Genomic DNA, 14,186 nt, shown 5'->3' with positions numbered 1-14,186 from the left:
TTTTCCCTCCTTGCTTTGTAGCTAGGATTAAATAGACCCTCTTGATGCCTTTTTTCCCCAAATTTAAAATGGAGGTGAGAACAACACCTCACATCTTGAAAGGACTTTGTGCACGAGAGGGGAAAGTCACTCATTGTGTGCATGGCAGATACTCTTAGGTGTTTAAAAGAAGGGAGTAGAAAATCATTTTGCACTGGATTGAATAGAGCACTGGCCAAGTGCACACCCTGGTCTCTGGGTCTCTGTTTCCAGACATGCACTGGCAGAAGTCCACAGAGGTGGATACTCGTGGTGAGGAGAGAAAAAGCACATGGCTTCCATTTCACTACGCTTGCACCACAGAAGTCTGACCTCCAGGTCTGGGTCGTGGACATTTCTGTCCTATGGTACTTTGACCAAAGCGCTGCCTGTGCAGTCATGCTGCATCCTCGGCCATTCCTGGGGCATTTCTTTAAATGCAAAGCTGGACATGAACAACAGGGTTTGGAAGTCTGGCTTCATACTTGCTTGGAGTGAGACTTGAAAAAGTCACGCTGTTGCCCAGAATGGAAGAATGCATACATATTTTCAGACAGGTGAGAATGTTTCATTTGGACTTGAATTTTTTTAAAATGTTGTATTCCAGTTCTGACACTGAATTTAAAATACTCAGCATGAGCAGTCATCTCTAAATGCTAAATCAAAACGCTTCGTTCAATAATGATCAAAACATGACATTTGCTTATTGAAGGTAGAACTAGTGCCTCCCTCTCTGCTTTTATTAGCAAATTAATTATGTAAGAAAAAATGGAAATAGTTTCACAGGTTTTCATTTTCTGAGGTGCAGGTCCTGTTTGAGCCTAATCCCTTCAGACTGCTCCAGCCTCCCAAGCGCTCTTTCACTAAGAGGAATAGGGACCAGTTAGGAGAGACATAAAGGTGAGTACAGACCACCCTTAACAGAGCATCCCCCATGGTAATGTAGGGCAGATAGATAGGCTAAATTAATGGACCTGGGAGCACCTCTGAAGTTGCAGGTCAGCGTGCGCATTGTGATTGCTTCTACCCCGTTGTTGGACCAAGATGTAGGCATCTTTCCCCTCTGCCATGTAGGAAGGCAGCCCAAGGACGTGAGGCAGAAGGTGCTCATGGTGCTCTTTGGCCAGCCTTTTGTCAGGATAAATGTGTCCCTGGGACACACCATGGTGCAGCCTTTGTTTGGCTGCTTTGTCCTCCGCAGCCGTGACAAAACATTTCATTGCAGACCCCAGGATTTCTGTGAGATTTCCAGGAGCCTTCCACCTTGGGTGCTGCAGCCTCTCCTCTCTGCTCCCCTACAGTGTCCCCACAGGTCTCACCCCACCTTCTCCCCTGCAAAGGTCTTCACCTCTCACACAGAGGCACTATGTAAAATTAAGGAAGGCGGTAGGAGCCAAGAGGAAGAGGGTCTATCATTTCTGATCCGTTACTAGCTAGGATCTCTGGGAGGGCACAACTTTTGCCTTCCTGCTCTGGGTACACAAGTTTCTTCCACCTGAGCTGGAGGCCTTTAGGGGCTGCAATACCCAGCTGAGTGAATCCTGACGCAGGCTGAAAGGGGCAGGTCTTTCATACGTACCTACGGGATCTGTCGATGCTAAGCTGACAAGAATGAAAGCAGTGAAAGGAACTGAGCGTGGCTAAGCCTGCAGCAAAGGTCTGGAGAAGAGCCTTGTAGGGCACAGAGAGGTCCATGATGTGGCTGTGGCTGAGTGGAGTGAATTGTCTACCTGGCATAGTAAATGCCTGGACCTTTGGCTCTTCAGGCTTCTCTGCATTCAGCAGGTAGTCATGACTGCCCACTCAACACTGGCCCAGCCTGAGTGTCATTGCTGTGGGTTTGTTTGCTTGCTGGACCTTTTCCAAGAAGGTAAAGTGCTGGCTGGACTACTGGGCACAGGATCCCTGGCGTTATTTAATCTTATTGAACAACTTCTGCCAAACACTGCACGGCCATAGGGGTATTGTGGATCCAGCTCTGCCATGGGGCATAGGGACTCAGGCGGTGGCTGCCATTGGTGCGTCTTGGTTCAGAAGGAAAAGTGCTGCTTCAGGGAGTAACTTCCAGGCAGAATAAGTTTAGCAAGTTAAGTTTAGAAACTTATCCCATGGGCCTGTTTGCAGTATTCTTGCTTACAGACTGTAATATCTGGGTCTGAAAGATGGCTCTGTTGGTAGGTAGCCATCCCTCCATGAGAAGAACCGATCAGTCACTACTTTTAACAAGTGATCTCAGAGCTGGATTAATGTGGCTTCATGTTAATCTCTTCTTACCTCTGATTCTGGCTCCCTACAGAGCTGGGGACACAGCAAAAGCAGCCTCATCCACTATGCATGGGGGATGACCCCCTGCGGCCTCATCTTTGACTACAGAATTGCCTTCTCTTGCTACAGCCACAACAGCATGCCACAGACCACAGCCTCCCACCTCCAGGAGTAATGTGTCCTCGGGGATGGAAGCTGTAGTAGGAGAAGCATTAGGACAGAAGGCAGTTGTAAAAACACAGCCTGGCACAAAGCTGAGGACTTTTTCCATCCTTTACTACACAGTACAATATATGCAGCTAGTGCAGAAGGTCCTACCAGCTGCCTACGAGGGAATCTCCTGCCATAGTGTAGAATCTGTGACAGGCAGGTAAGTGCTTCTGCCTCTACCCACGGATGGGAACTTAACCCAGGGACATGAGGCACTTGATTCCAGCACAGGGTTTAGTGACAGCAAAGCATCATTCTGATTATAACATATCACCCTCGAAAGCACAAGATGCAGTTCACAAGGCAAAAGGATTTCTTTTCCCCCTCAGAAAATGTTAATTATGTTGCCCTCATTAAATGCTAAACACATTGATCCACTGGAGCAGAGAGCACCATATGGTTATTCATGACAAAATACATCTCCGGAGCCCTGTAGCAACAGTGGGAAGCTGCATGGAAATGGATGCGGTGAAGGATTGTGGAGTTGAAAGGACACATGTGAAAGGCCAGGTGCTGCTCTGACTGTGCTGGAAGCCAAGCTCTTTCCCTGCAAAAAGGGAAGGGATTCAGAGCCAGGTCCAAACCACGTGGCTCTTTGCTCAGCCGCTACGTGCTTGTTCTGCGGAGAGCTGCCGGAGCTGCACTGGAGTTCAGTAGGTGCATCGAGCCTCTGCAGAAATGCCCGCTGGTGAAAGCGGCACGCATGCACACACGCCAGCTGGCCCACTCTGCTCCCTTATTGAATAATCAGTGCAGCATTAGATAAAAATAGGTCCCATCTTTCAGGAACGGAGGGGCAGCATGTCTCAGCTTTGCCAAGCATCCGCTGCTCCTGGATAGTGGCCAAGAAGTCAGTCGGCAGCTCAGCTGTGCAGCGTCGCTTCTCATGCTGCTGGCCCAGGCACAGCGTGCTCAGCGACTGCTCTCGAGGGACGGTCCCTGCCCAGCTGGACTGAGAGCCCCACAACACACCTTGTGGGGACTGTTCCTGTCTCCACAAGCCCCTTTACAGCTGATAAATCAGTGATTTGCTCAGTGATTTTTCGAGCATGCATGTTGTGGCTCGATGTATGCAAACTAGGATTCACAGTGTGAAAAAAGGAAATTGGCTGCCTGACTTTACCCCAGCTGCCTGCTCTGATGATAGGGCCCGGATCTGGTCACTCCAGTTAGCTCCTGGTACCTCCAGTTTGCAGGCAAACTGGGCCAGAAGTGCAAGAACAGTGTGGCAAGCAGTGTATTAAGCTGAAGGGCACGGAAGACTTCTGCATGCTCTCATGGGTCTCCTCCAGGTATGTTGAAGCCATGCGTGTTTGCTGTCTGGGTTGCTCTCAGGTTTCTCCTCTGAAGACATTTGCTGAACTCCTCTGCCTTGTGCTCTGACTTTAGAGTGTCATTGAGCCAACGCATGGGCTTGCTGCATCCCCAGAACTACTTCCTGACTGCTGTAAGCAATTCTTCCTGCTTTGTAACCTGGGGGACTACGCAGACCTGAAGGAAAGCATCTGCTTTCCATTTGAGAATCAGATCAATCAGATTAAGACCCTGAAGACACTTATTTCTCAGTGTCTCTTTATTTTATTGGGATTTTGACTCTTAAATCCTTTGCATGCTGAGGGCCCAAGTGACCTGGCTAGAGAACACCCTGAGGCTACCTCAGCCTGGCATTTTCTCTAGGAAGCAAAGCTCACTTGAAATGAAACCACATTAGTCTTGGCAGGAAGTTTGAATTGTGACTGTCTCAAGGAAGCTCCATTAATTACTGTTCCCATTGCACAATGAAAGATCAAATGCTGTGGATCAGTTTTAATTGGCTATTGATTTCTTATGTTATTACCTATGGTTGTGCTGAGATGCTGTCAGACGTACTGGATGCTTTTGATTATTCTTGCTGGCAGCTGGGATTAAAAACAGCGGGCACACACTTCCTGATCTGTAATGGATTGCCATGGTGTGCCAACAAAAATCGTTTGCAGGATGAATGATCCTGCTTTGCCTGTCTCTTGTGCTATTGAGCTGCAGTGCAGTTACGGTTGTGAAGGCAAATACCCTCGGGGACTGGCTGCCAAGGAAAGCGAGGGAAAAGCTTCGAAGAGTATGAGGACTTAGTGCTTGCGGAAGTGCTCGGCTGTCAGCACCAAGGCAGGGCGAGTCAGAGAGCAAGGACTGGGTGCGCACAGCCAGAGCAAGTCCCCACCAGACAGTGATCCAAGGAGAGGCAGATCGGATTGCTTTTGCACCGCTGGGGATAAGCCCCCCATCATGCCAACCACAGGGATACCCCTGCGTGAGCGCAAGCAGGACCGCGCACACAAACCACAGCAGTGACAGCTCTGCACGCGCAGCCTGCTAACAGCCTTCCTGGGACGTGCTTCGCCCTTGGAGCTGCTCTGGTGATGCCTGAGCCGAGACTGTGACGTGCTCTCATTAGCTGGTACAGTTCCTTCTTCTTTAACAGGAGATGGTTTCCTGTCCTCCTGACCTCCAATGACACCTTAATCTACAAACGCTGACTTTCCCTAATTGCAACTTGACAGATAGAGAGGCAAACCCCTCCTTCCCCCTCTAAGGACTGTCATTTAATTAACAGGCAGGTATCTCTCAGGATTTACAGCCCAGCTCTAAGCTGCTACTCTCCCTACTCAGTAACTCAGGCCTGTGAAGGCTCACTCCATTTATCTCCACATTTCGATAACCGCATTTCTGCTAATCCTTCTCTATGCCAGCTTTCTGGATTTACCTCTCATGGACCCACAGAGAGAGCAGTTAATCAAATGAACAGTCCCCACCTCACTTTTCATTCACTTCCTGGCTGCTGATCTCAAATGTCTGTGTTGTAGATGGCTTCACAGCAGAGCAATACCTATGCTGGCACCATTACCAGTTTCTAGTTTAATCCAACTCTCATATCTGTCCTACAGACATGACCAGAGATAGCACACATGAAAGAGAGAGAGATCAGAATCAAAGATGTTGGAGCTGTCTGGATATCAAGAGGCATTTAGTCTATTCCTCCTTCACAAACTGGGATCATTTCTCCACCACCTGTTCTTGACATATGTTTTCTAACAGGTTCTTAAATAAAATCCAGTACTGGAGACTCCTACATATCCCAAGCAATCGTTTCCAGTGCTTCCTGCCCTCCTGTTAGATGCCTGAGAGCAAGGGGGAGAACAATGTCAAAAGACCATCTTGCACATCTTGCCCAGATGGACGTAGCTTCTGCCACTTGGGGCCACACCATCTGTCCTGCTGGTCGTGAGGAGCAGATTCATTTTGCTTTGGTTGTGGTTTTGTTTCCATGGTGGGTGAAGGGGTAGCAAATGGTGTCTGTCCCTTACAACCGTTTCTGTGGAGCATGCTAGGATCTAGCAAAGTCCAAAGAAAACTAGTGTATTACTGAATGTGAGTGGCTGAGGGTCAAACCCAAGACCCCTGGATTTTGATGCATGGATGAATAGTCTCTAAGTTATCCATATTTTGAGAGCTCAGCTTGAAGAGGATCTGACTATTTCAGATCAAGTACAGCTCAAGTGAAGATAACAACAACCAAACAATCTGTGCTTAGGGAGCTATACGTGCAAGTGAGCACTCATGCCCTCACCTCTGGCTCCACATTGGAAAGACCCGTGCTGCCATGAGATTGCCCACACAAATTGCCACAGATATCTCTGTCTTGGCAAATTGCTACCTAAATCCCTTAATGACTTGGTAGAGAGGAGGTCACACAAAACAGCTGGGCAGTTACTGACTAGGTGTGTATTCCCTGTCTGATGATAGTCACGATCTCTGCAGAATTGGTGTCTTCTCCAGCTTTGAGACTCTACAGTGCCAGAGGAAATGTCCTGCTGAGCACCTCCAGTGACAGGGTGTGTAAACTGGCCTCCTGGGCAAATGCCACTGGCTACTCAATGGATATGAGACATCCAAGGACAATCAAAGTAGGAACTGACAGGAACTTCAGAGGAGCTCTGCTTCAGCACGTCTGCTTTTTAGTAAATACCTTGTCTTTCAAACCTCTGCTCCTCTGCCACTGAAAGCAAAACTTCAGGTCAAACTGGGGGAAGGAACAATTGCAATTCATACAATTAGCGTATAACATTCTGCTAGCTAAGGCTGCCCAGCCCGTTACCAAACAATGCACAGACAATGCGTGTGTTACATTAGTTGAAAAAAACGAGTGTGGTAGAACTGAGGGCGCTTAATGTCCTGCTCTTTCCCCATCACTGAGCATTTCTTAGTTCCTAAATCTTTTCTACCCACCCACAGGCTGGAAGGCAAATGGGGAAAAGGGCTGGACTGCAGAGGAGGAGACACCAAAATGCACAGACAGCACCCTGGTATTTCAAGAACTGTTGTCACTGCAATTATCCATGAGAGGTTTTATCCTGCACTTGCAGAAGTAGAACTAAAGCCCAGGGCTGAGTAACAAGAGGCTCCAGGCCATGCTGGCAGTCAGGAGCAGAACTCTGAATCTCCAGAGCCGGCTTTGCCTGGCTGTGATCAAAGACGCTGCATGAGGCTGCAAGGTTTGGGAGAAGGATAAAGAGAGGGAGAATAGCTATTCCACAGTGAGGAACTCACTGCGAGTCTTCTAGGGAGCTGGCATTGCTGCATCCACCACAGTCGAGCAAAGCTGTAATGAACGAGGAATTAAACCCAGTGGCAGAGTTCCCTTTGATCAGCCCCTTCTGCTGACCTGACCTGGCCTGGCCTCCCCACGAGACGGACCAACCTTTTTGCTAGCGCTAGTGCAGCCCCCTGACATCAGCAGGGCTGCAGAGAAGTCAGTCAGAGGAGAGACCTGACCCCATCGACTGCCAGGGAGTCACAGCTCCCCGTGAAGACCTCGTTTGTCACTTGGTTCAACTCAGGCAGAGAAAGAAGAGGAGGAGGAGGAGGTGGGGAGGAGAGTGAACACCAGATCTCAGCTAGCACTGCTCAGAGCTCCCTTCCCCTCCACTGCAGACCCGGGAGCAGCAGCAGTTGGGATTGCAAAGGGTATTGATGCACAATACAAGCAAGTTTTACACTGGAGTGTGGCAGGGGCAGAGGGCTGGCTGCATGCATGTATGAGCTTTTCTAAGGAAATGTCTACAAAGGCTCACATGGTCCAGAACATCATCTCTCCTGGCCGAGCATGGGTGGGCTGCCTGGCAGCACAGGCAGGCATGTTGCACACAGCACATGTGCAGCCATCTCTGGATAGTCTCTGAGGTGCTGGGCAAGAGAAGCCACATACAGACATGTTAACTCACTGCATCTGTAATGCTTCGCACTTGCTTTTGAGTTTGTGGGAAAGCGAGCATGCCTGGCCCACCAGCACTGCCAGCTGCGCAGGGAGGACCGTGAAACAAGGGGCTGCCCCAAGCCATGACTCTGAAATGCTCCTGGGAATGGGATGGCCGCTTGCTCTTTGGCTGGAAAAAATCAAAGCTCCCAGCTTAGGGCATTAAGATTAATGGTGACATCAGTGGACATGCAAAGGGCCTTTTTTTCCCCTCAGAGAAGGTGGTAAAGAGAAATAGAGGCCAGACCCTTAAAAAAATTAATAAGAAAGAAACAAAGAATGTCAAATCTAAATCTGCTTGCCTAGTTCCCTTTCGGTTCATGGCTGGTGTGGTTTGTTCTCTGCCATGTGGGAGGATTTAGCTCTTATTGACAGATGAGCTAATCAGTTTCCCTCAGCTCTTGAAGCTTTATCAAAGCCAGTTAATCATGTTACTGACGTCTGCCCAGGCCAGGGCTCTCCACTTCTGTCCTCTGCCAACAAGGCGACTCAAATGCACACCACACACACATAGGGATAATTATTTTCCGCTCCCAATTCCACCAGCAAAAGGATGTCACCAGTGGCTATTGTACCAACATGTGGGTGCTGCCCGTCTCTCTTTCACCCCCTTTGCCACCCTTTGTTCCTGGAGAGATGTGGTAGCTCCACCAGCATCTCATGAAGGAGCAGGATGATCTCTACAGGCCAAGCTCACATCTTATTGTCAGAACAGTCGTGGCAACAGTAGGAGGAATTGGCCTGGGTTTCATCAGGCCAGAGTCCTGTGCTGGAAGGATGCTGAAGCCAAGAGCCATTTGAACCTGGATACTGGGATCTCTGTGCCTGCAGCTGGGTTTGTTCCACTTCTGTACCCCGATTTCACCGACTGCTGCTCTGCGATATAGTCTGTCCTGCTCCTCCTAAGGGCTGAACTGGGGGGTGTGCTCCTTCCCTCTGGAGTGGCCCTACACACACAAACACAAATTCACCAAGTCAAGAACACTGCCTTGACCCACTGTGTTTCTGGGAGGCTTCTTCTGCCTTTATACCAACGATGGAAGGACACAGACATGAGGAGCTCTCTGGGACCCTCTTTGCTTCCTGGCAGGGTCACTGGAACTCACGTTATATGGTGGCCTGTGCTTGGTTGGACACTGCTCAGGAGCATGTTGGGAGGTGGCTGGTGTTCACTGGACTGTTTGGGTAACCACCGCTCTTCCAGTGGCCTGGCTGGTGAGTGCCTCTGCCTGTAGGTATTGTTAGCCACATCCACCCAATCTGCAGACCTGCACTGGGGCTACAGCTTGAGGGCTCAGGGAAACCCTGCTGAGGCCAGGCTGCCAGCATCTGCTTTGCTGTCTGGGCTTGCTCAGTGTGGGGCAGCTTTGTCCTCAGAGCTGCTCAGTACCAGCAACCTGACAAGGACCCCAGGCTGGGCCATGACCTGGGCTGGTTGGGACTTGCAGCTCCAGGCTGGGCCAAAGAGGGAGCAGCCACCCCTGCTGGGCAGAGAGACTGGGCTGGAGAGCCAAGCAGTTGCATGTGGAGAGACCCTGCCATACCCAACCATGGGGCAGTCCCTAAATTAGCTGTTCCGGAAAGGAAGGAGTTTCTCAAAAGCCTTACACTCCCCAGCCTCCCTCAGACCTCCCCAACCTTTCCTTGCTCTGAAGAGAGGTTTTTGTTTCTCTCTGAGGTTGCTGAAGGTCCCTCTGCCAGCCCAGCCAACGAGACACTCCAGGGCTGCCCAGATGAGCAGAGAGGACTGTAAAAAAGGTGCCGCAAAAACAAAGATGAGGAAAAGCTGGGCAGGCTCAATCCAAGCCGAGCTGTACCGGCCAGCTCTCCATGCCGTCTCCTGCTCCTCTCTGCAGGTGAGCGGGCAGGTGACCTCGGCCATACTGTGAGATATGATCACCCACCTATACAGACAATGTCCATGAAGCCATACATTCCATAGCAGATCTGGAAGAGCAGGTCCTGGCGCTGCCATTTGGCTGAAGGACTGAAGGTTGACCAGATGAGCCAAGAGATACTGGCGATGAGGAAGAGGGAACCCAGGATGGCCGCTGCTATCTGAACCTTCTCAATGACTGTCAGAGAGATGGCCTGCCACTGCAAGGGGAGGCAATGGGGAGAGAAGAGGGGACAAGGGGGAGGGAGGAAGGAAAAAGAGAAGAGATTCGTTACATGGGGCACATCACTGTTTTACATCATGGTGGTGGTTTTGGAGATCTCAAAGAGCACCTATGACTTATATGTGCATTCTACGTATAGATGCTTTTATCTGGTCCACATCTGGGGTGAAGCATGGCAGCTGTTCAACAGTGCATGGCCCCATGTTTCCTGACAGCATTGCTGAAGAGGAAAAGGGGAGGAATCCTGCATCTTACCAGGAAGGCACAGACATCCAAGGGAGGCAGGAAGGACTGGGGGGAAGACACTGAAAGTAACATCCCCATGACAGTGGGGCTGTGATGGCCATCACAGACCAGGACATTCAGTTGCTACCTCAAATGGAGGCCAGGCAGCATCCTCAGCCATATATCCTATTACCATGAGAAGTGTCTCAGAGAGCCAAGGTTTCCTTTGGAGGCCTCCCATGAGCTGGCTCTGTGCCACTTTGTGAGATCTGACAGGATCACAGCACAAGGTAGGATCTCACAGCAGCAACGCACATCCCACAAAACGTGTTACAAACAACACAAGTTGCTGCAGTCAGGACACCCTGCCTTTAGGTGATGACATGTTCAGGCTGTGTTCCAAGGTAAATGCCAATGCTTCTTCCTCAGAAGAAGAAAAAGATAGAAATATCTTCTCCAAATCCATTCACTATGTCAAACAGCTTTATATAAACTACAGTATAAATATCCTATGCCTGGACTCCTCTATGTCATCCAGAATAAAACCTCCCTACTCAGATTTACACTGCTGAGAGAACTGCCCTGTAAAAACTAAGAGCAGAAATTCCTTTCTTCAACAAGACTTGGGGATATGGTCCATAGCCTTCTGCAAATCAGAAATCAAATGTGTAAACAGGCTGGGGAAAGACAGTCTCTCCTGGCACTGAAGTATATAGGCCACCTTTAGCTGTGAGATACATGCCCTTGAAATCTCAGTGGGACTGGCAGAAGAATAAATAAAGGTGTACTTCAACCTCCTGCAGGTATAGAGGATTCAGGGGAACGGAAAATATTTAGCCTGGATTCAGTCCAAGTTCAGTGTCCCTATGAGGTGGCAACTCTGACGAGCCCTCAGCACCCTGCCCGTTTGTAAAACACATGCTGGGACAGCAGGGTCACCTGTCAGGCCTTGCCCCATCCTTTTGTAGGGCAAGAAGGGAGTTCAGATGCTGGGTCCCTCTTTAATGCGCACGCCAGCCAGGGGCTACCAGTTCTTTTTGGGAGGTAGGGAGAACTTTGAACCCTGATTGAAGGGCAAGAAGGACAACAGGTGACGTGTGCTGGTACAGGCATGCATGGCATTGCTACCAGTCCAATGACCGAACCCCTGAACCAAATGCACTCCCCTGCAAAGGGGTGCCTTTGGAGAGGAACAGACAAGAGCTTCAGCCTGAGGCTGAGGTCTGCAGGTTGCAGCTGGAAGGAGATTGCCTGGCTTGGCTCAGAGGTGGGCTGAAGGGTCTGCCTCTGCCAACCTTGCTCCTTGGCTTATGTCCTCCAAGGGCAGACAGCCCTCAAATGAAATGTCAGGGGTGTGCAGCATCAGTAAGGTGGGTGGTACCAGCTTATTTCATAGTTGGCCACACAGTAGCGGCCATAAAGCTGCTGAACAGAAGAGAACTTGTTCCCTGCTGAGGCAGGACTGAGCTCAGCTAACCCCAGTCCCCTTCCTGCCATCCGCTCCAGCAGCAGGCTCAGCCAAAGGCAAACACCCAGCACTGGGGACACTCAGTGATCTCTTAAACAGCCCGTTCCCACACTGCCATAGCCCGACCTGCTCCACGCTGCCACCAAATCCAGCCACACCAGTGGCCCCTTTGTGCTGTGAAGAAGTTGAGGTAGTGAACTGCTCTCCTCTGATGGCTGGGAGCTTGGTGGTGCCAGTCACAACGGGAGGGTCAAGGGGTGCTGGAGTCCGCAGGAGATGCACCGCTGTGCCACTCCTCTCATGAGACAGAGCAAAGGCCACCTCAGAGCTGAGAGGGGGCAATAGACCTCCCAGCACCCATGACCCCCAAACTTGGGTTCTGACGGTGGGATCAGCAGCTACGCTGCCCTCCTGTCAGCTCTTCAGCTTCGTCCTCAATAGCACCATAAGCAGATGCAGGACAAATCCACAACGGGTTCCATCAGCTGAGAGCTCCAGGATTAGAGGCACATGTCGGGGGGGAGTTTGGTAAGTGTGTGGGGTGGCACTTTCACCCTTGCAACTTTCCCCAGATCTCATCTCCCCTTCCACTAACTCTGGCAAACGCCAAGGGGATGGGAGTGCAGGGAGCCTGGTGCACAGCCTGGTGCTGCATGCGAAGGTTTTACTGCAGGTCCCTCATGCTGACCCGTGTGCACCTGTGCCAGCCAAATCATTCTGCATAATTTCTCTCTCGAGAGGAGGTAATGGACTGGCTCCTCACCATCTGTCTGGCACACTGCAAGGCCTGTGGTGGCAACAGGTCCTTCCAAGGTAGCAATTAAAGACTGAAAAAGAAAGAGCTGTTTTCTACAACTAGCAGCCACGTACAACTAGCACCACTGCTTTGCAGGGACAGGGAGGCTTAGGTGTAGTACTAAATACACCGTTGAAGGGGATGTGGTTCAGGGCACAGAGAAGTTACAACTGAGTGCAAATTTCAAACCCAGCTCCCTTCAGTTGGGAACAGTGAGGCTGAAACACAGGCAGGGGTGCTGCCTGACGCTGCTCAGCCGGCAGCAGCCGCCGGGGAGTTCGCTGCGGTGATAATGAAGAGGCTGGAGTCCAGAAGCTGTGCCCAGATGTAGGAGACTCTCCCCCGGCATCTGGCACTAAGTGACAGTGACACACGCAGCAGCAGTCCTGACTCTGTTCAGGAGGTGGCACTGGGGTGTGATTACCCTCTGGCAAGGAGGTAAATGGGTCAGAGCTGAACACTGGGGAAAATAACCAGATTGCAGAGAATTTAATATTTTCCAGAAAAAAAAAAAAAAAAGAAAAGTAAGTAATAAGTGTTGTATTTCCTCTCTGGCAATCCTGAGAACTGCAATTTAGCATCCCACATCTAGCTCGAGCCACCAATAACTGGAGCTGTCATTTTTCATTTTTAATTCCATTTTGCTACACATCTTAGGGTATGAGGTTTGCACAGAGAGAAGAAAAGGGCTGAGACAGAGGATAAAGCACATTACCCAGTGAGAACACAGACAGAAGGGTCCAAGACCTGTTCAGAGATGGAACGTGCTGATGAATTTCAGCTGCAGGAGATGGGCCTGATGCGTCCCTGCACGGTGGCTTCAGGAGCCCGCCTCAGCCACAGCACTGTGCTTTCAGATTTCATAATGGCCTTTAGAAAATCACCTGTTTTCCTAACCCCTCTCCACCACCATTATGGCCAGCAGACCAGTGATTTGGTGGTGACCCTATTGTCCTTGGGTCACCGATAGAGCTGCAAAGAAAGGTCTCAGCAACACTGCAGAGTCCGTTTACCAGCATGTCTGAAACACCCAAAGCTCTTTGTCTGAAAACATCGCTGCAGGCACTACCCCCTCCCTCCAAATCTCCAGCTCAAATTTTCAAGCTCTAGCAAGATCACAGCATCACGCAATCCCACCTTGCAGGAAAAGACCTAAAACTGAGCCCTTCTTCCCTCAGCTGATGATGACTGTTGAGTCCCAGGTAGACTCTGAGCTGTACTGAAGTGAATCTTTAACAGCCAGCAGCTCACCCATGTTGTCAATCAGGAACGTGACCTTCAGGCAGGTGGAAAGATCTACAGATGCTCCACCAGCACTGAATAGGGCAGAACTAAGGACTTGGTGGTACTGGAAAGCTTTAAAGGCTTCTGTGGGATAAAAGAAGCAGCTTTGTGAGCTCCGGGCTTATGATGGCTTCAGAGCATGCCCAAGCAGCTCTCCACGATGGCTTGCCACCTGCGCTGGAAAAAGGATTCTGTCCCTACAGACTGCTCTGAAGAAATGTCCTCATTCACTCAGGAGCTGTCTGTCTGTCCTGTGCTACCATCCCCCTTGACCAACTGCTTTGGCACACCACCCAGATGTGCACGTGCAAAATACCATGCTCTCTTGGACTGACTTCCCCCAAGTTTCCCCATTTTTCCCAAATCACAAAGTTCTGTGACCCACATGCCTCAGAAAGAGTTTCTTAGGAGCCCAAGTCTGACATTTGTGATGACTTTAGCCAAAGGCCAAGCTGGGACCGCTGCCTGTCAGTCCTGTCACACTTGTTCTCTTGCACTGTTTCATAACCT

General features: G+C 50.2%; 2 protein-coding genes across 2 annotated transcripts in view; one reads left to right on the top strand and one right to left on the bottom strand.

The window, feature by feature from the left end:
* RPL37A (ribosomal protein L37a) overlaps positions 1-14,186 on the top strand; it is a 259,950-nt gene that overhangs the window by 91,163 nt on the left and 154,601 nt on the right. The gene's annotated exons all lie outside the window — the stretch shown is intronic.
* Positions 1-14,186, bottom strand: part of MARCHF4 (membrane associated ring-CH-type finger 4) — a 104,035-nt gene that overhangs the window by 12,868 nt on the left and 76,981 nt on the right. Inside the window, exon 3 of the mRNA XM_068408155.1 lies at positions 9,688-9,880. Within this exon, the coding sequence (XP_068264256.1) occupies positions 9,688-9,880 (193 nt within the window). The remainder of the gene's footprint in view (positions 1-9,687; positions 9,881-14,186) is intronic.

The sequence above is a fragment of the Nyctibius grandis genome, chromosome 9, assembly GCF_013368605.1.
Source record: "Nyctibius grandis isolate bNycGra1 chromosome 9, bNycGra1.pri, whole genome shotgun sequence".
NCBI lineage: Eukaryota > Metazoa > Chordata > Aves > Nyctibiiformes > Nyctibiidae > Nyctibius > Nyctibius grandis.
This window is presented reverse-complemented; position numbering and strand designations above follow the sequence as displayed.